We start from the raw sequence: 27,391 nt of genomic DNA, 5'->3' as shown, positions 1-27,391 counted from the left end.
TCCTGACTGACCACACACTCCACTCTGACCACAGACACCTAACTGACCACTCACTCCACTCTGACCACAGACACCTAACTGACCACACACTCCTGACTGACCACTCACTCCACTCTGACCACACACTCCTGACTGACCACACACTCCTGACTGACCACACACTCCACTCTGACCACAGACACCTAACTGACCACACACTCCTGACTGACCACTCACTCCACTCTGACCACACACTCCTGACTGACCACACACTCCACTCTGACCACAGACACCTAACTGACCACACACTCCTGACTGACCACTCACTCCACTCTGACCACACACTCCTGACTGACCACACACTCCACTCTGACCACAGACACCTAACTGACCACACACTCCTGACTGACCACACACTACTGAATGACCACAGACACCTAACTGACCACTCACTCCACTCTGACCACACACTCCTGACTGACCACACACTCCACTCTGACCACAGACACCTAACTGACCACTCACTCCACTCTGACCACACACTCCTGACTGACCACACACTCCACTCTGACCACAGACACCTAACTGACCACTCACTCCACTCTGACCACACACTCCTGACTGACCACACACTCCACTCTGACCACAGACACCTAACTGACCACACACTCCTGACTGACCACACACTCCACTCTGACCACAGACACCTAACTGACCACACACTCATGACTGACCACACACTCCACTCTGACCACAGACACCTAACTGACCACACACTCCACTCTGACCACAGACACCTAACTGACCACTCACTCCACTCTGACCACACACTCCTGACTGACCACACACTCCACTCTGACCACAGACACCTAACTGACCACACACTCATGACTGACCACACACTCCACTCTGACCACAGACACCTAACTGACCACTCACTCCACTCTGACCACACACTCCTGACTGACCACTCACTCCACTCTGACCACAGACACCTGACTGACCACACACTCCACTCTGACCACAGCCACCTAACTGACCACACACTCCTGACTGACCACTCACTCCACTCTGACCACAGACACCTGACTGACCACTCACTCCACTCTGACCACAGACACCTGACTGACCACACTCCACTCTGACCACACACTCGTGACTGACCACACACTCCACTCTGACCACAGACACCTAACTGACCACACACTCCTGACTGACCACACACTCCACTCTGACCACAGACACCTAACTGACCACACACTCCACTCTGACCACTCACTCCACTCTGACCACACACTCCTGACTGACCACACACTCCACTCTGACCACAGACACCTAACTGACCACACACTCCTGACTGACCACTCACTCCACTCTGACCACAGACACCTGACTGACCACTCACTCCACTCTGGCCACACACTCCTGACTGACCACACACTCCTGACTGACCACACGCTCCACTCTGACCACAGACACCTAACTGACCACACACTCCTGACTGACCACACACGGCACTCTGACCACAGACACCTAACTGACCACACACTCCTGACTGACCACTCACTCCACTCTGACCACACACTCCTGACTGACCACACACTCCACTCTGACCACAGACACCTAACTGACCACACACTCCTGACTGACCACACACTACTGAATGACCACAGACACCTAACTGACCACTCACTCCACTCTGACCACACACTCCTGACTGACCACACACTCCACTCTGACCACAGACACCTAACTGACCACTCACTCCACTCTGACCACACACTCCTGACTGACCACACACTCCACTCTGACCACAGACACCTAACTGACCACACACTCCTGACTGACCACACACTCCACTCTGACCACAGACACCTAACTGACCACACACTCATGACTGACCACACACTCCACTCTGACCACAGACACCTAACTGACCACTCACTCCACTCTGACCACACACTCCTGACTGACCACTCACTCCACTCTGACCACAGACACCTGACTGACCACACACTCCACTCTGACCACAGCCACCTAACTGACCACACACTCCTGACTGACCACTCACTCCACTCTGACCACAGACACCTGACTGACCACTCACTCCACTCTGACCACAGACACCTGACTGACCACACACTCCACTCTGACCACAGACACCTAACTGACCACACACTCCTGACTGACCACTCACTCCACTCTGACCACACACTCCTGACTGACCACACACTCCACTCTGACCACAGACACCTAACTGACCACACACTCCTGACTGACCACTCACTCCACTCTGACCACAGACACCTGACTGACCACTCACTCCACTCTGGCCACAGACACCTGACTAACCACACACCCCTGACTGACCACACGCTCCACTCTGACCACAGACACCTAACTGACCACACACTCCTGACTGACCACACACTACTGAATGACCACTCACTCCACTCTGACCACAGACACCTAACTGACAACTCACTCCACTCTGACCACAGACACCTAACTGACCACTCACTCCACTCTGACCACAGACACCTGACTGAACACACACTCCACTCTGACCACAGACACCTGACTGACCACACACTCCACTCTGACCACAGACACCTAACTGACCACACACTCCTGACTGACCACACACTCCACTCTGACCACAGACACCTAACTGACCACTCACTCCACTCTGACCACACACTCCTGACTGACCACACACTCCACTCTGACCACAGACACCTAACTGACCACTCACTCCACTCTGACCACACACTCCTGACTGACCACACACTCCCCTCTGACCACAGACACCTAACTGACCACACACTCCGGACTGACCACACACTCCACTCAGACCACAGACACCTAACTGACCACACACTCCTGACTGACCACACACTCCACTCTGACCACAGACACCTAACTGACCACTCACTCCACTCTGACCACACACTCCTGACAGACCACACACTCCACTCTGACCACAGACACCTAACTGACCACACACTCATGACTGACCACTCACTCCACTCTGACCACAGACACCTGACTGACCACACACTCCACTCTGACCACAGACACCTAACTGACCACACACTCCTGACTGACCACTCACTCCACTCTGACCACAGACACCTGACTGACCACTCACTCCACTCTGACCACAGACACCTAACTGACCACACACTCCTGACTGACCACTCACTCCACTCTGACCACACACTCCTGACTGACCACACACTCCACTCTGACCACAGACACCTAACTGACCACACACCCCTGACTGACCACTCACTCCACTCTGACCACAGACTCCTGACTGACCACTCACTCCACTCTGACCACAGACACCTGACTAACCACACACTCCTGACTGACCACACGCTCCACTCTGACCACAGACACCTAACTGACCACACACTCCTGACTGACCACAGACACCTAACTGACAACTCACTCCACTCTGACCACAGACACCTAACTGACCACACACTCCTGACTGACCACACACTACTGAATGACCACTCACTCCACTCTGACCACAGACACCTAACTGACAACTCACTCCACTCTGACCACAGACACCTAACTGACCACTCACTCCTGACTGACCACACACTCCACTCTGACCACAGACACCTAACTGACCACTCACTCCTGACTGACCACACACTCCACTCTGACCACAGACACCTAACTGACCACTCACTCCTGACTGACCACACACTCCACTCTGACCACAGACACCTAACTGACCACACACTCCTGACTGACCACACACTCCACTCTGACCACAGACACCTAACTGACCACACACTCCTGACTGACCACTCACTCCACTCTGACCACACACTCCTGACTGACCACTCACTCCACTCTGACCACAGACACCTGACTGACCACACACTCCACTCTGACCACAGACACCTGACTGACCACTCACTCCACTCTGACTACAGACACCTAACTGACCACTCACTCCACTCTGACCACAGACACCTAACTGACCACACACTCCTGACTGACCACACACTCCACTCTGACCACAGACACCTGACTGACCACTCACTCCACTCTGACTACAGACACCTAACTGACCACTCACTCCACTCTGACCACAGACACCTAACTGACCACACACTCCTGACTGAACACACACTCCACTCTGACCACAGACACCTAACTGACCACTCACTCCTGACTGACCACACACTCCACTCTGACCACAGACACCTAACTGACCACACACTCCTGACTGACCACTCACTCCACTCTGACCACAGACACCTAACTGACCACACACTCCTGACTGACCACTCACTCCACTCTGACCACAGACACCTAACTGACCACACACTCCTGACTGCCCACTCACTCCACTCTGACCACAGACACCTGACTGACCACTCACTCCACTCTGACCACAGACACCTGACTGACCACACACTCCACTCTGACCACAGACACCTAACTGACCACACACTCCTGACTGACCACTCACTCCACTCTGACCACACACTCCTAACTGACCACACACTCCACTCTGACCAGAGACACCTAACTGACCACACACTCCACTCTGACCACAGACACCTGACTGACCACTCACTCCACTCTGACCACAGACACCTGACTGACCACTCACTCCACTCTGACCACAGACACCGAACTGACCACATACTCCTGACTGACCACACACTCCACTCTGACCACACACTCCTGACTGACCACACACTACTGAATGACCACTCACTCCACTCTGACCACAGACACCTAACTGACCACTCACTCCACTCTGACCACACACTCCTGACTGACCACACACTCCACTCTGACCACAGACACCTAACTGACCACACACTCCTGACTGACCACTCACTCCACTCTGACCACAGACTCCTGACTGACCACACACTCCTGACTGACCACACACTCCACTCTGACCACAGACACCTAACTGACCACACACTCCTGACTGACCACACACTCCACTCTGACCACAGACACCTAACTGACCACACACTCCTGACTGACCACTCACTCCACTCTGACCACAGACACCTAACTGACCACTCACTCCACTCTGACCACAGACACCTGACTGAACACACACTCCACTCTGACCACAGACACCTGACTGACCACACACTCCACTCTGACCACAGACACCTAACTGACCACACACTCCTGACTGACCACACACTCCACTCTGACCACAGACACCTAACTGACCACTCACTCCACTCTGACCACACACTCCTGACTGACCACACACTCCATTCTGACCACAGACACCTAACTGACCACACACTCCTGACTGACCACACACTCCACTCTGACCACAGACACCTAACTGACCACACACTCCTGACTGACCACACACTCCACTCAGACCACAGACACCTAACTGACCACACCCTCCTGACTGACCACACACTCCACTCTGACCACAGACACCTAACTGACCACTCACTCCACTCTGACCACACACTCCTGACAGACCACACACTCCACTCTGACCACAGACACCTAACTGACCACACACTCCTGACTGACCACACACTCCACTCTGACCACAGACACCTGACTGACCACTCACTCCACTCTGACCACAGACACCTAACTGACCACATACTCCTGACTGACCACTCACTCCACTCTGACCACAGACACCTGACTGACCACACACTCCACTCTGACCACAGACACCTAACTGACCACACACTCCTGACTGACCACTCACTCCACTCTGACCACAGACACCTGACTGACCACTCACTCCACTCTGACCACAGACACCTGACTGACCACACACTCCACTCTGACCACAGACACCTAACTGACCACACACTCCTGACTGACCACTCACTCCACTCTGACCACACACTCCTGACTGACCACACACTCCACTCTGACCACAGACACCTAACTGACCACACACTCCTGACTGACCACTCACTCCACTCTGACCACAGACACCTGACTGACCACTCACTCCACTCTGACCACAGACACCTAACTGACCACACACTCCTGACTGACCACTCACTCCACTCTGACCACAGACACCTGACTGACCACTCACTCCACTCTGACCACAGACACCTAACTGACCACACACTCCTGACTGACCACACACTACTGAATGACCACTCACTCCACTCTGACCACAGACACCTAACTGACAACTCACTCCACTCTGACCACAGACACCTAACTGACCACTCACTCCACTCTGACCACAGTCACCTGACTGAACACACACTCCACTCTGACCACAGACACCTAACTGACCACTCACTCCTGACTGACCACTCACTCCACTCTGACCACAGACACCTAACTGACCACACACTCCTGACTGACCACTCACTCCACTCTGACCACACACTCCTGACTGACCACTCACTCCACTCTGACCACAGACACCTGACTGACCACACACTCCACTCTGACCACAGACACCTGACTGACCACACACTCCACTCTGACCACAGACACCTGACTGACCACTCACTCCACTCTGACTACAGACACCTAACTGACCACTCACTCCACTCTGACCACAGACACCTAACTGACCACACACTCCTGACTGACCACTCACTCCACTCTGACCACAGACACCTAACTGACCACACACTCCTGACTGACCACACACTCCACTCTGACCACAGACACCTAACTGACCACACACTCCTGACTGACCACTCACTCCACTCTGACCACAGACACCTGACTGACCACTCACTCCACTCTGACCACAGACACCTGACTGACCACACACTCCACTCTGACCACAGACACCTAACTGACCACACACTCCTGACTGACCACACACTCCACTCTGACCACACACTCCTAACTGACCACACACTCCACTCTGACCAGAGACACCTAACTGACCACACACTCCACTCTGACCACAGACACCTGACTGACCACTCACTCCACTCTGACCACAGACGCCTGACTGACCACTCACTCCACTCTGACCACAGACACCTAACTGACCACACACTCCTGACTGACCACACACTACTGAATGACCACTCACTCCACTCTGACCACAGACAACTAACTGACCACTCACTCCACTCTGACCACACACTCCTGACTGACCACACACTCCACTCTGACCACAGACACCTAACTGACCACACACTCCTGACTGACCACTCACTCCACTCTGACCACAGACTCCTGACTGACCACACACTCCTGACTGACCACACACTCCACTCTGACCACAGACTCCTGACTGACCACACACTCCTGACTGACCACACACTCCACTGTGACCACAGACACCTAACTGACCACACACTCCTGACTGACCACACACTCCACTCTGACCACAGACACCTAACTGACCACACACTCCTGACTGACCACTCACTCCACTCTGACCACAGACACCTGACTGAACACACACTCCTGACTGACCACACACTGCACTCTGACCACAGACTCCTGACTGACCACTCACTACACACTGACCACTCACTCCTGACTGATCACTCACTCCTGACTGACCACTCCCTCCTGAATGACCACTTATTCCTGACTGACCACTCACTCCTGACTGGCCACTCACTCCACTCTGACCACAGACACCTGACTGAACACACACTCCTGACTGACCACTCACTCCACTCTGACCACAGACTCCTGAATGACCACACACTCCTGACTGACCACTCACTCTTGACTGACCACTCACTCCACTCTGACCAGAGACTCCTGACTGACCACACACTCCTGACTGACCACTCACTCCTGAATGACTACTCATTCCATTCTGACCACTCACTCCTGACTGACCACTCACACCACTCTGACCACTCACTCCTGACTGATCACTCCCTCCTGACTGACCACTCACCCCTAACTGACCTCCATCTCCACTCATTATTGACCACTCACACCACACTGACCACTCCCTCCACTCTTACCATACACTCCTGACTGACCACTCCCTACTGAGTGACCACACCCTCCACTCTGACCACTCCCTCCACTTTGACCACTCACTCCTGACTAGCCACACACTCTGACTGACCACTCGCTCCACTCTGACCATACACTCCTGACTGACCACTCCCTACTGAGTGACTACACCCTCCACTCTGACCACTCCCTCCACTCTGACCACTCACTTCACTCTGACCACTCTCTCCTGACTGACTACTCCATCCTGAATGACCACTCACTCCACTCTGACCACTCACTCCCGACTGACCACTCACTCCTGACTGACCACTCCCTCCACTCTGACCACTCACTCCTGACTGACCACTCTACTGACTGACCACACCCTCCTGAATGATCACTCACTCCATTCTGACCACTCATTCCTGACTCATCACTCACTCCTGACTGATCACTCCCTCCTGAATGACCACTCACTCCACTCAGGCCACTCCCTACTGACAGACCACTCACTCCACTCTGACCACTCACTCCTGACTGATCACTCACTCCTGACTGACCACTCCCTCCTGAATGGCCACTCACTTCTAACTGACCACTCACTCCACTCATTATTGACCACTCACACCACACTGACCACTCATGCCAATCTGACCACTCACTCCTGACTGACCACTCCCTTCTGAATGACCACTCACTCTTGATTGATCACTCACTCTTGAATGACCACTCACTCCATTCTGACCACTCACTCCTCTCTGACCACACACCCCTGACTGACCACTCACTCCTGACTGACCACTCCCTCTACTCTGACCATACACTCCTGACTGACCACTCCCTACTGACTGACTACACCCTCCACTCTGACCACTCCTTCCACTCTGACCACTCACTCCTGACTGACTACTCCATCCTGACTGACCACTCCCTCCTGTATGACCACTCACTGCACTCTGACCACTCCCTCCTGAATGACCACTCACTCCTGACTGTCCACCCCCTGCAGACTGACCACTCCCTTCATTCGGACTACTCCTTCCACTCTGACCACTCACTCCACTCTGACCATTCACTCCTGACTCATCACACACTCCTGACTGACCACTCACTCCACTCTGACCACTCACTACTGACTGACTTCTCACACCACTCTGTCCACTCCCTGCTGACTGACCACTCCCTCCACTCTGACCACTCCCTCCACTCTGACCACTCACTCCATTCTGTCCACTCACTCCTGACTGATCACTCACTCCTGACGGACCACTCCTTCCTGAATGACCACTCACTGCACTCAGACCACTCACTCATGATTGACCACTCACACCACTCTGACCACTCACTCCTGACTGACCACACACTCTACTCTGACCACTCCCTACTGACTGATCACTCACTCCAGACTGACCACTCACTCCACTCTGACAACACACTCCTGACTGACCACACACTCTGACTGACCACTCACTCTTGACTGACCACTCCCTCCACTCTGACCCCACACTCCACTCTGGCCCCACACTCCACTCTGACCACTCCCTACTGACTGAGCACTCCTTCCTGAATGACCACTCACTCCACTCTGACCACTCACTCCTGACTGTCCACTACCTCCACTCTCACCACTCCCTCCTGACTGATCACTCCCTCCACTCTCACCATACACTCCTGACTGACCACTCCCTACTGACTGACCACTCCTTCCTGAATGACCAGTCACTCCATTCTGACCACTCACTCCACTCTGACCCCACACTCCACTCTGACCCCACACTCCAATCTGACCACTCCCTACTGACTGACCACTCACTCCTGGCTGACCACTCACACCACTTTGACCACTCACTCCTGACTGACCACACTCCACTCTGACCACTCCTTACTGACTGACCACACACTCCTGACTGTCCATTCCCTCCTGACTGACCACTCCCTCTACTGTGGCCACTCCCTCCACTCTGACCACTCTCATCATTCTGACCACTCCCTACTGACTGACCACTCACACCTGACTGACCATTCACTCCTGACTGTCCACTCCCTCCTGACTGACCACTGCCTCCACAGAGGCCACTCCCTCCACTCTGATCACTCACTCCATTCTGACCACTCACTCATGATTGACCACTCACACCACTCTGACCACTCCCTGATCACTCACTCTAGACTGACCACTCACTCCACTCTGACCACTCCTTCCTGACTGACCACTACCTCCTGACTGACCACTCACTCCTGACTGACCACACCCTCCACTCTGACCATTCACTCCTGACTGACCACTCCCTCCACCATAACTACTCACTCTTGACTGACCACAACTTCCTGACTGACCACACCCTCCACTCTGACCACTCACCCCTGTCTGACCTCGCCATCCACTATAACCACTCACTCCTGACTGACCACTCTCTCCACTCTGACAACTCCCTCCTGACTGATCACTCCCTCTACTCTGACACTCACTCCTGACTGAACACTCAATCCTGACTGACCACTCCCTCCACTCTAACCACTCACTCCTGACTGGCCACAACCTCCTGACTGACCACTTCCTCCTGACTGACCACTCCCTCCACTCTGACCACTCATTTCTGACTGACCACTCCCTGCACTCTAACCACTGTCTCCTGACTGACCACCTGCTCCACTCTGACCACTCACTCCTGACTGACCACCCATCCACTCTGACCACTCCCTCCTGACTGAACACTCCCTCCTGGCTGACCACTCCCTCCACTCTAACTACTCGCTTCACTCTGACCACTTACTCCTGACTGACCCCTCCCTCCACTCTGACCACTCCCTCCACTTAGACCACCCACTCCTAACTCATGGGTTACTTTAAAACCAGAGTCTACTTACATTGTGACCATAAATACAGCACAGGGAACAGACTTTTTAATATAGACATATAGAATAATACTGCGCAGAAGGAGGCCATTCAACCCATCATGGCCGTGCCAGCCCTTGGAAAGTACTATTTAATTAGTCCCGCTTCCCTGCTCTTGCTCCACAGCCCTACAAATATTTTCCAAATATTTCCTGACAAATATCCAATTCCCTTTAGAAAGTTCCTATTGAATCTGCTTCCACCGCCCTTTCAGGCAGCATGTTCCAGATCACAACAACTTACTGTGTATAAAAAACATTTTCTCATCTCCCCCTCTGATTATTTCATCAATTATCTTCAATCTGTGTCCTCTGGTTACCAACCCGCCTGCCAGTGGAAACAGTTTCTATTTATTTATTCTATCAAAACCCTTTATAATTTTGAACAACTTTACTAAATCTCCAGATACCCTCCTCTGCTCTAAGGAGAACAATCCCATCTTCTCTAGTTTCTCCATATATAGGTTTTAGATGCAGGACAAAGTGGAGAGAACGAGGTAGTGGGAGCAATGGCAAAGGTCTGGCACAAACATGAAGGACTGAATGGCCTCATTCTGAGCTGTAATCCTCCACAGCATCACATTTCATTTTTGAGAGCTGCTCTATGTATAATCAAAGAAGATTGCAGCCCAGACACAGACCATTCAGCTCATCAAGACTGCTGTTGATCTCAGGCACAATACTATGGAGCTGAACCTGAGAAGATATGAGAGAAAGGGAGTGGAAGAAGTACATAGGAGGAAAAATAGCAAAAATAAACAAGGTTCCTTTTAAAATGATCAATTTAATATTCCTCACTTTGTGATGGACAATGAATAGTAGATTGGACTTGTGGCAAGTCAAGTCTGATTCACCTGAAAATAATTTTCAAATCATAAACTAGCTTTTAAAAAAATCTTTAGCTGTATTTTTGTATTAGAATATTGTAAAGAGCAAAGAAAGAATTTGTATTTTATCTTACTTTCTTATCATTATCGCTCAATCTCCCTTTTGTCATTGCTGTCATCTCAACTTTTCTTAAAACAAATGTTTGAAACAAACAATTGAAAGAGGAGTAATAGAAGCTAAAGATAACACACACACATGCACTCACACACACGCAGAACACACACATGCACTCACACACATACAGAACACACACATGCACTCACACACATACAGAACAGGCGCACACGCAGAACACATACATGCACTCACACAGAGAACACACACACTTACATACACATGCTCACCCACACAGAACACTAACATGCACAGACATATATACTTGCACACACACACGCACACCGAACACACATGCGTACATATGCACACATGCACTCACACACATGCACACAGAGAGCACACACAGAGTATAGACACACACATTTACACACAGAAAACACACATGCCCACATGCACACCCACTCGCACACACAGACACCCACTTGCACACACACATCACTCACACACACCCACACACGCACTCACGTACATGCGCACATACACATTAGACTCACGGTTCAGGAGAGTGCATTGGGGTTGAGGAGTGACGGATGTACTGAGTGCATTGAAAGACTCGGAATGCCAGGCTGGCTAAGAAATCCCTGGGTGATAGGAGACCTGCAATAGGACGCAGACAAAAACCTGTCCTCTCTAGGAAATGAAAAAAAAAGATCAGGGTGGATCAGGGAGTTGGATTAACTTTATTGCTCCACAATCACTGTCAAAACAGGCCTGAAATTCCAGTTTGATGGAATACTTGCCTTTCAAGAAATTAGAGACATCCTGAAGCTGAGGGATGTTGTCTGCTTGGTAGCCACAGTGTTTCTCCAGAATCTGGAAGGCATCCAGAAATTGCTTGCAGGCATGATTTGGGTACAAGGTGGATAACTTAATGTAGACCTCCTTCCTAGCATAACAACCACACATATTATCAGACGTTTTAAAATTCATTCTCAAGATGTGGACATCACTGGCAAAGCCAGCATTTTTGCCAATCCCTATTTGTCTTGAGTAGCTTGCTAGGCCACTGCAGTGGGCAGTTAAGAAGCAAGCACATTGTTGTGGGACTGGTGTCACATATAGGCCAGGTAAAGACAGCAGGTTTCCTCCCTATAGGACATTAGAGACCCAGTTGGCTTTTTAACAACCACCTTATGGTCACTTTTACTGGTACCAGCATTTTATTTCCAGAATTTTAAAAACTGAATTCAAATTCTCAAGATGTCATGCTGGGTTTGAACTCATGTCCTCTGGATTAACAGTAACATAACCTTTGCTTTATCATACCCCACTCATTAGTCGAGACATTTATAGATCTGTTTGCAAGTCTCTGCAGACACTCCAAATGCAAAAGGGGGAGAACTTTGTGACAATAAAATCACCAAATAAGAAGGGCCATTGAAAAATTAAGCTGCAATTAAATTTTAATCAAATGGAGAGATTTCTATATTCACATCAATACCTTGATAAGAACATAAGAAAATAAAAAAAAGGAGCTGGAGTAGGCCATACAGTCCTTTGGGCCTCCTCCGCCATTCAATTAGATCATGGCTAACCATTGACCTCAACTCCACTTTCCACCTGATCCCCATATCACTAGATTCCCATCAAGTCCAAAAGGCTGATGATCTTAGCCTTGAATATGCTCAACGGCTGAACATCCCCATCTGGGATAGACAATTCCAAAGATTCACAACCCTCTGAATGAAGAAATTTCTCCTTATCTTAGTCCTAAATGGCCAACCCTTATCTTGAGGTTATAGTTCCTCGTTCTAGATTCTCCAAGCCAGAGGAAACTGCCTCTCAGAACCTACCCTGTCAAGCCCTCTCAGAATCAAATGCTTTAATGAGATCACCTCTCATTCTTTTAAATCCCAGAGAGTATAGGCCCATTCTGCTCAATCTCTCTCATCCCAGGAGTCAATCTAGTAAACCTTTGTTGCACCCGTTCTAAGGCATGTGTATCCTTCCTTAGCTACAGAGACACAGGGGCGGCACAGTGGCGCAGTGGTTAGCACCGCAGCCTCACAGCTCCAGGGACCCGGGTTCAATTCCGGGTACTGCCTGTGTGGAGTTTGCAAGTTCTCCCTGTGTCTGCGTGGGTTTTCTCCGGGTGCTCCGGTTTCCTCCCACAAGCCAAAAGACTTGCAGGTTGATAGGTAAATTGGCCATTATAAATTGTCACTAGTATAGGTAGGTGGTAGGGAAATATAGGGACAGGTGGGGATGTGGTAGGAATATGGGATTAGTGTAGGATTAGTATGGATGGGTGGTTGGTGTTCGGCACAGACTTGGTGGGCCGAAGGGCCTGTTTCAGTGCTGTATCTCTAATCTAATCTAAAAACTGTACATAGTACTCCAGGGGTGGTCTCACCAAGCAATTGCAGCAAGACGGGCTGTATGGCCTTCTCCTGTGCTGTAATCATTCTATGATTCTATTCTATGACTTCCTTACTTTTGTACTCCAACCATTTTGCAATAAAGACCAACATGATGCAGGCTGTCTAATCCAAGATTATATTACTAAAAAAAGGCTTGCATTCACATAGCACCTTTCTGCCTGTCTCAAAGCACTTTACAGCTAATTAAGCAGTTTTTAAAGTGTTGCAATGTAATACAAGGAAAGACACAAAAATACTAGAAATAGACAGCATATGATCAATACGTGAACACAGCATAGGCTGTGATAGGGCTGGGAAACCAACATCAGAGGCATTTCTGACCCGGATCCTTAACCTGTCTATTTCCTTTTCAGGTATTGACACGGATGCTATAAATTCCCAGCATTTTTGCATTTATTTCAAATTTCAGCATTTATTACTTCTAATAATACTAAAACTAATCTGTTTCCAGAGTTTCTTTTATGGAAATTAATAGCAATGTTTATGACTCTCATTAAAGAGCTCGTGTGTGTAGGTTCTCAGAGTTAGACAGTGTGCAGACACTGGATTCATGCTTTGACTTCGCTATGGGAACAAAACAAAATCATTCTATAATTTGCTGTCAGATTGTGGGCAACACCAGAAAGGTTGGCATTTATTACCCATCCCTAGTTATCTTGAGAAGTTGGCGAGTCTTCTCCTTAAACTGATGCATCTCTTTTCCTTATTTTTGCAAGCCTCCAATGGCATTGAGAACTCTCACATAGTGTGTGGCCGCATGGTAGCGTAAATCGAGAACTCTGTCCCCCAGAATGCTGGGGGTCAATTGCCTTTTGAAGACTGAGATTGATAGATTTTTTGCTGGGTAAAAGTATCAAGGGATATGGAGCAAAGGCAGGTAAATGGAGTTGAGGTACAGATCAGCCATGATCTAAGTGAATAGCAGAACAGGCTCCAGTTTCTATGTGATCACAAGTAGACCCAGATTGGGTAAGGATAGCAAGTTCTTTCCTGAAGGGCATGAGTGGACCAGTTGGGTTTTTATGACAATTTGGCAGCTTTTCATGGTCATTATTTTTCTGGTGCCAGTCCAACAAATGACCAAATTTATTAACTTGCCATGGTTGAATTCGAACAAAGGATCATATACGTTGCTAACCTGGTAACATAACCATTGTAGTCCCGTATCCAGCCATATACCCACAGTACAATGCCCCAACTAGAATGCCAACACACCACAAATTACAAAAGGAGTTCTCACCAGGTTGCTATCTCTTCTGTAGTGTATTCCACCCTCGGTAATGGCTCTCCCCTATTGGAAAAGACATGTCAAATTTCACCTCTCAACATCCCAGCTTTCAATCTGCTTTTAAAGATTTGTTTGATATTAATTTTATTCTAACACATTAGCACTTCATAAAGATTTAAAACTTTATCAAGCAGAAAAAAGTTACACTTTTGATTTTTTTTAAATGGTAATTAAATGAGCGTATTTCTATTAGGAATTAACATAAGATCAATGATGGAGTGAGATGCACTTACTGCTTATAATTAAGTGCCAGACTTGCGATGTGAGATCTGCGTTCTCTGTACTCTAGATCTTGATAGCCCTTCATTGGGAAAAAAACACCTTAATTACTGCCTTAATTGGACTTTGTATTAATGTTACTGTTGTATCGGATCCACTAACAATCACATGTACATCGAGGTTCAATGCAGTAACAAACTTACTGGATGATCCTGATCCAGATCTGGTTCGAATTTGGTAATCAGATGATGACACCTGTCAAGATCTTGTATTATTCTGGGAAACCATGGGACTGGAAAAGAAAACTGTATCACCTTTAAAATGTTTACAGTGGTTTAGGGCTGCCTTTATATCATAACGAAAGATTTTTGCAACCGAGTGCTACTGGCACAGAGCCTGGAGTGCATTTCTGGGCAGTCTGGAAGAAACCCAACCATCTCCCATCCATTCCTTATGGAAAAACACAAGGATGTTGGCACACTTTCACTTACATATACTCCAAGTAGATCTGACTCTCTACTTGAGTGGTTAATTGTAGGATTTACTCATCCATTGCCCTGTAGATCCGTAATCAGACCCCTTATCCACTCCTGATTATACTACAGCTTTGTAGAGTCAGTATGAATGAAGCTGCTTCACATTGACTCTATCCATACAGTCTTAGCATGCTGGTGGATGGATCAGGCAGTTGCATGGAATTACATAGAAATTACAACAAAATAGTCGGTTGTTGGGTTCAACCAGTCTGTGTTGGTGTTTATCTTCTATACCACCAAGTAGTCCTAATCAAATGTGATCACCCTGCTCCCATATCCTTTTATTCTCTTCCTTAGGGACTTTACCTGGTATAGTGAGAAGGCTTCTTGAGCTCCTGTGTCCCTGACAGCTACACTGCCAAAAGTATAACTCCTGGTTGGGTCACCCAGACCCAATAGATCTAAAGGCAGGAGCCACACTAAAGGCCAGTCCCTCCTGTTAGAGGATTGTGAATCAGGTTATTGACCTGTTCAAGTAATATTTCCTTTCATTACCCAAATAACTCAGAAACTTGTAACTGGAAAAGTCAACTGTAGCGAACTTGATCTGTTGGATGTGAGGGGAGATGATACCTGGATGGAGTCAGATATCTTGCTTTGAACACATAACATTGGAAGAAATGGCCATTGGGTATTGTTAGACACTTTGGAAAGTTGTATGTTGGACATTTTGGAGGGTTAATGGCTAATAGTCAAACTTCTTTGTATCTTTGAGCAACAGGCCTTCAAGTAGAGGGATCCATTAGTTATAGTAGAGAAAGATAATAATTGATAAAGTCTGTTTTTCAAAGAGGCTGGGAATGGTTAGCTCAGGAAGTCTTATTTAAAGGAAGTAGCTTTGGAGTAAACAATTTACATGAATGGATTTTCTTCAAAGTATTTGGGAATAGATACATCATGAGGTCTTATCTGTAGCACGTACCTTTGATATATAAACTATAATATATAATGGAACATGTTTTTCAATAGGTCCTTAGAGGTCTCAAATGATAGAACTCAAACTTGTAAAGCCACTCCCTGATCTGTTGGGTTGATCCCTCATCCAAGGTATTAATAAAGTCTGTTCCATTCCTACATTGTCAAGTGTCTCATGCTTACTCAAAATGGGTTGTTGTGAACCATAGATGGAAGAAAATACAAGAAACTCCAGCTAATTAATTAACTAACTAATATCTTTTTATTACCCTTTTCTTCATGAGGAATTTCAGTCATGAAGATAAATTGGAGAAGTTAGGACTGTTTTCCTTGGAGAAGAGAAGGCTGAGAGGTGATTTGATAGAGGTATTCAAAATTGTGAGGGGTCTGGACAGAGTAGATAGAGAGAAACTGTTCCCACTCGTGAAAGAATTGAGAATGAGAGAACAGATTTAAAGTATTTTGTCAGAGAGCCAAAGTGACATGATGAAAAACTTTTTCACACAACAATTGGTTAAGGTCTGGAATGCGCTGCCTGAGAATGTGGTGGAGGCAGGTTCAATTGAAGCATTCAAAAGGGAATTTGACAGTTATATGAGAAGGAAGAATGTGCAGGGTTATGGGGAGAAGGCAGGGGAATGGAACTGAGGGAATTGCTCTTTCAGAGAGCCAGTGTGGACACAATGGGCTGAATGGCCTCCTTCTGCACTGTAATGATTCTATGATTCGCCTTTTTATTGACAGCAGTTGAGATTTAGACCAGGCAGCACCCCTACTTGAAGAAAACAAAGACTTGCATTTATATAGACTTTCATGACCACCAGATGTCCCAAAGCACTTTAGAGCCAATGAAATACTTTTGAGGTATATTCACTGTTGTAATATAGGGAACACAGAGCTAATTTGCACAGAGCAGGATCCCACAAACAGAAATGTGATAATTACCATATAATCAGTTTTGGTGATGTTGATTGAGGGATAGATGTTAGCCAGGACTCAGAGGTAAGAGTGCCACCAACTGAGCCACCAAACCATAGCCTGGGTGAATTACCAACTCTGCTGCCAAGCAGGGACATCAACAGGTGGCTTAAAGATGTGATCAGCAGCTCCAATTTTCACATTTGTTGGATTGGATTTAGACTTCATAAGATGGCAGCCCTGAGTGTGTGACATGGCTCCCCAGTGAGTCTCACTCCACTCTGAGTCAGATTGGGTTGTGACTCCAAATTTGAGGGTTTATTGTGAAGCAAGCGCCAAAGCTAAAGTTGTGGCATAAATTCAGCCTTATCAAAAAAAAGTGTAAAACAATTGTCAAACAGAGTTTCTGTATGAGTTTCCTGAGCAGTGACCCATGAAAGTGATCCCTACCTTTCTCCTCTTTGCTGGCACTGACATCTTCAGCCACTCTTTTTAATGAGTTTATCAAAGTATTGACACTGGAACTATGGACCTCGCATCTGATGAAGAAATCCAGATCATCTGACCCACTTTGGCCCTTTCTGACTGGTCTGGTTTCCATGTGATGGATTTGAGCTTCAAAGGCCTACAAAACCAAGTCATCATTGTTCATCAATCTTTTCATTCCAGTCTCACTGGGGCAATTTTAACTTTGGACAAGGGTGTAACATTAGGGTTACCAACTCTGGTAGGACATATTCCTGGAGGTTTCATTGCTTGACATCTCCCCACCAATCCACAGCCACCCTCCTCCCTTCCCCCTCGCCCCCAACACCTCCAGCAGTCTTTATTCCCCATGTCCAATGTTTTTTATAAAGAATAAATGAAAGTATTCAAAGCAAATCAAAATAACACATTTTTGAATGCTGCTAAAATTTTGACCTGGGTTATTCGCCAGAGTGTCCATAGAACTATTATTTAATGCTCAGAGACTCCAGGACAATCCTGGAGGGTTGGGAACCTATTGCAAAATGGGCAGAACCGAATTAGCTGCGCATTATAGGCTACACTGGAGTTAGCTTCCATTGCAATCAGTGAAATAATGAATTTGATATGGTCCCTGTTAGTTCATCCCCTTAAATTGACCTGTGTGTTATGATGGGATGATTGTATTTTCAGAAATCCCCGATTTTTTTTTACACGTCACATTGTCTCGCGCTGATATCTGGATGCAGAATTTGAAGGCATCCCCGGATTCAACTCAGATCCACTATGGCGTAGAGTACGAACTCATTTTGAAGGAGAAAGATGAGAAATGGCAGTAAATTCACAGCAAATTCTCCAACACTAAGGGGACGTGGGTAGGACATGTTGAGGTGTAGATCCTTTCATCAAACCCAACTCTTCTATATTCAAACAGTTGAGGCTGCATTTACACTGTGCATATCGAACTGAGTGTTAGTACCTCTCTAATTCACCGAGTGGACAGAGACAGGGTACACACTGTGATCAGCAAAGCCTCAGACTGAGGTGAAATCCAGGCTTTCCTGGGGAGTCAGATAGGGATTTCCCTCTGCGCTAATGCTCCAAGTTTGAAGGAACAAGTGAGTGCCCCGTTCTACATATCTCTTCTCTGCTGGACCTGCGGTGTAGATTCTCAAATCTTTCTGCTTTTATTTAAATGTCTTTACAGTTTTTAAATAAATTACAATAAAATAAAACTTCAAAGGTTTCCAGCGAAGGGATATTTACGAAGGATTTTACATACGATCAAGAGAGTCTGCTTCTCCCTTTGGGGAGGTGACAGATCCGACACTGATTAACTTGCAGATTTAAAAAAAACTCGATTTCCCATAAAACGAAAACTTAAACCAGCCAGGAAATGAAAACTACCTCGAAAATCTTGATGGCTCGGGAGAGACCAGAATTCTTGGGGTTTCGAAGAGTAAAGGTGAAAGTCACCAAGTCTTTGCCTCCCTCGCTGTCCACAGTCAACCCAACCGCGTGGTCAGCGAGCTCGGGGACCGAGCTAACCGGCTCTCTGTTCTCCTGAACATCCTCAAACATACTCTTCCTCCTCTCCGGGAGACATTGGGGACCAACTTCAGTCTTCATTGAGATGGATGATAACTTCCCAGCCGAGCCCGGAATAACCTGTAGAAGAGAATCTCTGGGACAATTCTCAGATAGACAGAGAGGAATTGGCTGCCTGTTAACCGGAGCTCGGTTTTAGTGGAGAATGTGTCGGGGGTACGCGCTATTTATTGGGACTCGGTGAGTTAATTACGGAAACATTTTTTACGCAAATGTGTGGGTAGATGCATATATTCGGAACAGATGGAACCATTTGAAATGCGTCAAGTTGCGAAATATAATGGGGTCTTGAATAATGAGATATCAATGTTGGAGTGTTAATCGGTGAGAAAATAAAAATATCGGATGAAGCGAGAGGAGGCAGACAAGGGAAATTACAAATCCAAACTTAGAAATCGACTTATTTCTATCCTGTCTGTAAAAACGTCCAATTCACCTTGATTGTTGCCTCTTTTCTTTGCATTACATTTGTCTACATTAACAGTATTTCCGAACTAACCCGACCCGTTGGTGGTGATTTTCTGGGTGTTTTGATTTGCTGATAAAGATGTAAATGCAGCTTCTTTTTAAACTTTGCCAACGGATAGCACAGAGATATGTTTATAAATATAAATACAATTTCAAGGCTGTGCCAGATGTGTTCATTTGGATTTAGAATGCTATCAAGTGATTCGCTTTCAAATTCATGAAATAGCCTTAACTTGTTGCTCGCTCTTCACTACTTTTTTTGTAAATTATTAATCATTCTTTTATTCGTCACCGACTCACTGCTCCATTCGGTTTCCCTCTCAGTCAGTCTCTGATTTCTCTATTATTCGTTTGTCCCCATCTATTCTCTCACTCCGGGCTGACGCTATGGTTTATTCCTTCGGTTTGTTACTTCCAGGTGCTGGCCATGGTCCTGAAACAGGTCTGAACCCAGCGATGTGATGAAGGAATCTGGGCGAGATCCCGCCGAATGAGGCAGGGGTCCGTCAAAAACACAGGACTAGTGAAACTCAGGAATAATGTCCATCAGAAGAACGAGTGTTTTTGCGACGGCATTTAGTCTGTGCGTACCTGCAGTAGAAATATGAAGCTGTTTTTTCCCCTCTTTTTAGACACCTAGTGTTTACAGTAAGTTTCTATTTTGCTTTAATACTTGCGGCATTTTCAAATTCCATTTTCGTTTCAAACACTGTTTAAGGGTGATCGCGACAGTGATCAAGGAAGAGGTTTTAATCAGCGAAGTTTTACCAGTCAATAAATGCGAAATAGCAAAAGGGAAACGAAACAATTTAAAGTACATGTTGTCTGAAACGGTTCATCAATGATTGGGGGGAATTCAGAGACGATACTGGGCTGGGATTTCAATGAATGGTTCACGGAGTGGAAACACTGGACTTGGGTTTACAGATCAGATTGGGTTCGGTTTCAGGGTTTGTTTATCTTTCCATTTCAAAAATGACGGAAGGAAACGCGACGCTCTGTAAATCACAAGCAAAATATTTTAAACAAACTATTCAATTGAGATAGAACATGGACAATAAAATAAAAAGACATGATGCAATTCTAAATTTGCTATTTGCAGCTTGATCAAATCCTTATGCAACTTTAAACTTTGGATATACCCATGATAGAAAACAAACTGTAAACGGCATATTCATGTGAATTTTTAAAATTTTTATTTCAGATACTGAAATTGATTGAAAATGGCGACAGGAGGTGGAGAACCTTTGGGAAAATTAGATTGAATGATGTATCACTAAACACGGCAGTTATATTGAAGCCTAGAAATGTGAACTGTATTGTGTTAACATTTTATGAATTACGCTATACCTTTTAGTTTGTTTCTAACATGTGGACAGCCGACATTATTACAGTTTAAAGTTGCACACTTCATAAACACCGCGCGCGTGTGTATATCTATAGAAATGAATCTATAAATGGCTCTTTCTGTGCTATATCATTCTATATAGGGATATATATGTGTGTATAAAATTAATAGTTAAAATTCATTAAAAGAACCTTTTCTCGTATTTATTTAGAGCTGCAAATATCTGATCATGCTTCGGTTGAAGGCTCAGTGCGCAAAGAATTTGTCTTGTGAAGGTTTTTCTTTAATTCATGGGTTGTGAGCTTCGCTGGCCAGGCCATTATTGCCCATCCCTAAATGTCATTGAGGCGGTGGTGGTGAGCTGCCTTCTTGAACCGCTGCAGTCGGTGTGGTGTAGGTACACCCATAGTGCTGTCAGGAAGGGAGTAAACTATGAGCCTCGGCCAAAATTGCACGGAATAGATTAGAAACCATGAACAGGCATTTTGTTGTCCAGTTTCCCGAAGACAGGTGAGGGATCCCAAATCCCCAGACGGAACAAGCCACTAAAGCGAGATAAATCACAAGTGGGGCTCCTGACTGTAGCTCTCCGAAGCGTCTAAAAGTTATGTTTTGCAGATAACACTTTTTCTTAGTTTGATCCTTTTGGACGAAATTCTTTAAATGAGAGTTGACGTTTGCTCAGTGAGAAAGGATTTTACTTGAATTAAAAGGTTTCATTCACATTTGGTTTAATAACCTAACCAGATTGCTACAACATCGTTAATTTATTTGTTACTTCAGTGTTGCCATTTTTTCTAGTTCAATAAGGCTAATCAATTTTGCCAGTGTTTAGGTGCGAATAAATGTGAAGGCTGGTCTGAGGCTAAATTACAAACTCTGGAATTCATGCTTAGAAAATAAATAATTTAAGTCATACAAAGGGTGTATATAAAATAACTGGTTTCACCATCAGTAAAAGTCAGCGTCCAATAACATCTCCAGATTCAGTTTAATTAAAATGTGTCAGATTTTATCTTTATTCGAACTCAAAGAATATTCGGATGTGATAAATTTCAGCAGCTCTAGCTATATAAATAACCCCGTCCAATTATTTTTAATTAAATTACAAAATGTAAGAAATATTTTCATTGTGGAAGAGAAAACCAGAAATTCCGAACCTGTGTGTTGTACTAAGATTCAAAAGACTCTTGTAAACTGTTTCGCGAACAACATGTTCCTTTTAGATAATCTTTTCTCTCAGCGTTGAGTTACGGTAGTCTTAGGATCGAGAGACTGCTGTATGTCGTTAACTTAGCGACAGATATTTGCACTGGACGTTTGCTGAAATTGGTGGCCAGTCTGTTAACGATTTTGTTACAGTGTCTCCACGGGGAGATTCCAGTTTCCCTTTAGTGCGTTTAAAACGGTCTGTAGTCTATTTGGATTTCCAAAGAATACGGGTTTAGCGAGAAAAAATGCTTGTCATAAAATAGAATTTTTCATTGCATATTTAAGATATTTAGCGGAAACTTCAACCGATGGTTCTGTCTGTGAATTTAAGGCGTTAGTACTTGGATAACACCACGAGAGTAAATATTGATACTTCAAATACAAAACAAGTGGGAAAGGAAATATTTGAGAAAGGGAAACGGGACAGAGAAGGAGAGCGAAAGGAGCACTGGTGAAGGAGAACTCGGGGAGAGGTTAATGTGGATAAATGTGAGGTTATCCACTTTGGTAGCAAAAACAGGAAGGCAGATTATTATCTGAGCGGCTATAAACTGAGAGAGGGGAATATGCAGCGAGACCTGGGTGTTCTTGTACACCAGTCGCTGAAGGTAAGCATGCAGGTGCAACAGGCGGTAAAAAAGGCAAATGGTATGTTGGTCTTCATAGCGAGAGGATTTGAGTACAGGATCAGGGATGTCTTGCTACAATTATACAGGGCCTTGGTGAGGCCACACCTGGAATATTGTGTGCAGTTTTGGTCTCCTTATCTGAGGAAGGATGTTCTTGCTATAGAGGGAGTGCAGCGAAGGTTTACCAGACTGATTCCTGGGATGGTGGGACTGACGTATGAGGAGAGATTGAGTCAGTTAGGATTATATTCGCTGGAGTTCAGAAGAGTGAGGGGGGATCTGATAGAAACCTATAAAATTCTAACAGGACTTGACAGGGTAGATGCAGGAAGGATGTTCCCGATGGTGGGGGAGTCCAGAACCAGGGGTCATAGTCTAAGGATACGGGGTAAACCTTTCAGGACTGAGATGAAGAGAAATTTCTTCACCCAGAGAGTGGTGAGCCTGTGGAATTCACTACCACAGAAAGCAGTTGAGGCAAGATAGAGATTATTTTACCAATATAGTGAATAAACAAGTGTATTTCATGTACACTTTATTAAGGGTGAAATTGTCATAGGGTATACTTTTATAACAGTTGCAGTCAGATTAAACAAAGGGCAGGATATCAATAAATCAGATAGGGAATAAAAGAGAAACTTCGTTACCCAGAGATTGGTTAGAAAGTAGAATTTTCTCCCACATGGACTACTTGAGATGAATAGCATGAATGCATTTAAAGGGAAGATAGATAAACGCTTGAGGGAGAAGGAATAGGAGGATATGTTGATGGGATGAGATGAAGAAAGAGTGGGAGGAGAGTAGTGTGGAACATAAACACCAGCATAAACTAGTTGGTCCGAATGGCCTGTTTCTGTGTTGTAGACTCTGTGGTGTATTATGTAATATGCAGAGGCAATGTTAGACATTTTTGAATTAGGGTTTGTTTTGTATTTGTTATAAATTACATTCAGTGTTGCGTTAGCTTCGAAGAAAATTCATTTTACAAAGGAATTAAATATCTAACAGCTGAATAGGTCAATAGATAGAAGAAAAATCTCAGTTCACAAGGACAATGCAAGAAACTGTAGAAACTAATTAGTGAAAGACGGGAAATGAGTTGAGAGATTGGGACACTGCAATCCCCGAGATGCCTTAATTTCAGCACTGCAGAGATGGAAAGCAACCGCGTCTTGTGGGTAAGTGGTTTCCAGCCGACACAGTTGGTGCTTGCACGTTACCTTTTAGCATCATAGAATGATAAAGCACAAAAAGAGGCCATTCAGCCCATCGTGCCTGTGTCGGCTCTTTAATAGAGCTATCTAGTTAATCCAACTTTCCCGCTCTTTCCCCATAGCCCTGTAAATTGATTAACAGTAATTAAATTAGGTATTAAAATATGTTTAATATGAGCTAAGGATTATTTAGATAGAGGCTGAAATGAGTTGAAAAATGTTTACAATCTGGATAATTATTGCCATTAGATATTAGTTATCTACATTTTTCTTTGCTCCAACTTCAGCAGATTTTCTTGTCTTTCATTTGCCCAAGCTTCACAAATCTCCCAAGCCTCACACTACAACTCTAATGTGATGAATGTTGCTTTGATCAATGTCCAGCTCATTAGAACTGATTCACATTATTAGCTCCATAGTCAAGAAACAACAACATCAACTTGTATTTACAGTAAAACATCCCAAGGCCCTTCAGAGGAATGTTATCAAACAAAATTTGACACCAAGCCACATAAGGATATATTAGGGCAAGTGACCAAAAGCATGAACAAAGAGGTAGGTTTTATGGAGAGCCTGAAAGGAGGAGAGAGAGGCAGTGAAGTTTAGGGAGGCAATTCCAAAGCTAGGGCCCAGATAGTTGATGGCAAAGCCACCAATGGTGGATTAATTGGAGGAACACTGAGATATCGTAGGATTGTAGGATTTATGGAGGTTACAGAGATAAAGAGAGACAAGGCCAAAGAGGGATTTGAATGCAAGGATGAGAACTTTAAAATTGAGATGTGCCAGATCTGGAGTCAATTTAGGAGAGAAGCAGAAGGGTAATGGGTGAATGGGACTTGGTGCAAGTTAGGATATCCAGAGTTTTGGATGAGTTCAAGTCAACAGAGGGTGCAAAGTGCGAGATCAGCCAGCTGAATATTGGAATACTCGAACCTAGAGGTAACAAGGCACGGATGAGGGTTTCAGCAGCAGATGAGCTGAGGCGTGTTCAAAGATGGGCGATGTTAGAGGTGGAAATAGGAAAAGCAGAGCTCCGCACAATGTTAAAAATTCCACTGGTCCTTATGAGGCTGCAGAAGAGCAGTGTAGCAAAACAGGGTTATTGTAACAATCAAGGTGCGTTCTCCAAGCCTGATGATGCGAACTGGAGGTGCCTGCCCCGCAGTGACTCTGGGATCTCTGAGTGGCACCTGGCCAAGCCTAGAATTTCATCATGTCAATGATAGTTCCAATGTTTGGAATCCCTGCAGGGAATATTTGCCCAGTCCAGTCATTCAACAGTATTTGTTTTTTTCTGGGAACCAATATTCTTTGCAGAATTTAATCTGTAGGCTTTTTGCAATCCCACAGTGAAATCCCAGCCCAGCAAGCATGGGCTCTTATATCTATAAGAGGAACACTAATTTGGATTTGAACATCCCCAGAAACATAATCCCTCCCCCACAAAATAAAAAAGCAAAGTGCTACCAGAGCGTATCTGAGAGAGGGAAAAGATGTGCCCAATCCCCCTGGGAATTTGTGGGATAAGTTTGATTCAGTAGAAACCAGGTGGGTTCAGGTTTTACCCCCACTTTTATACCCTCACCACAACTTTGCCTGAATTCCACCCCGGAGTGGGAGGCAGAAGTTTTAGGCTGAAGTTTACACAGCTTACACATAGCCCAACATGCTGAGGCCTCTGAGAGTACCACCTCAAAGTGGTCTTACATTAATTCCTTTAAACAAAATTCAGGTTGAGTTTGCTAAGTTCCAGATTCTGCACTGATTTAATGCAAATTTTGCTACATTGATGACCTATATACCCAGAACTGATGCAAAGATATAGATTTTAATGTCAATCTATTCGCTGATGACACAAAGATAGGGAGGAAAATAAGTTGTGAAGAGGTCATAGGGATGCTACAAAGGGATAGAAATAGGTTAAGTGAGTGGGCAAAGATCTGGCATATGGAGTTTAATGTGGTGAAATATGAAATTGTCCATTTTGGCAAGAAGAACAAAAAAGTCAGATATTATCTAAATGGTGAGAGATTGCAGAGCTCTGAGATGAGTATCTGGATGTCCTAGTGCATGAATCGCAAAAGGTTAGTATGTAGGTTCAGCTAGTAATTAGGAAAACTAATAGAATGTTATTGTTTATTGCGAGGGGAATTGAATACAAAAGTAGCAAGGTTCAGTTATACAGGGCATTGGTGAGACCACACCTGGAGTACTGTGTACAGTATTGGTCTCCTTATTTAAGGAAGGATGTAAATGTGTTGGAAGCAGTTTAGAGAAGGTTTACTAGACTAATACCTGGAATGAGTGGTTTGTCTCATGAAGAATGGTTGGACAGGCTAGGCTTGTATCCGCTGGAATTTAAAAGTGTAAGAGGCG

The 27,391-nt window shown here is 45.9% G+C and overlaps 1 protein-coding gene across 1 annotated transcript in view; it reads right to left on the bottom strand.

The window, feature by feature from the left end:
• th2 (tyrosine hydroxylase 2) overlaps nucleotides 1–24,505 on the bottom strand; it is a 62,424-nt gene extending 37,919 nt beyond the window's left edge. Inside the window, exons 1-8 of the mRNA XM_068050039.1 lie at nucleotides 24,446–24,505; nucleotides 19,941–20,201; nucleotides 18,519–18,693; nucleotides 15,903–15,991; nucleotides 15,714–15,781; nucleotides 15,433–15,483; nucleotides 12,552–12,697; nucleotides 12,306–12,441 (exon numbers count right to left, since the gene is read on the bottom strand). Coding sequence (XP_067906140.1) covers nucleotides 12,306–12,441; nucleotides 12,552–12,697; nucleotides 15,433–15,483; nucleotides 15,714–15,781; nucleotides 15,903–15,991; nucleotides 18,519–18,693; nucleotides 19,941–20,201; nucleotides 24,446–24,505 — 986 coding nt within the window. The remainder of the gene's footprint in view (nucleotides 1–12,305; nucleotides 12,442–12,551; nucleotides 12,698–15,432; nucleotides 15,484–15,713; nucleotides 15,782–15,902; nucleotides 15,992–18,518; nucleotides 18,694–19,940; nucleotides 20,202–24,445) is intronic.
• Between the last annotated feature and the right edge of the window lie 2,886 nt (nucleotides 24,506–27,391).

Source organism: Heterodontus francisci, chromosome 18, assembly GCF_036365525.1.
Source record: "Heterodontus francisci isolate sHetFra1 chromosome 18, sHetFra1.hap1, whole genome shotgun sequence".
Lineage (NCBI taxonomy): Eukaryota > Metazoa > Chordata > Chondrichthyes > Heterodontiformes > Heterodontidae > Heterodontus > Heterodontus francisci.
Note: the sequence above shows the minus strand (reverse complement) of the source record. Positions and strands in the feature narration are given on the sequence as shown.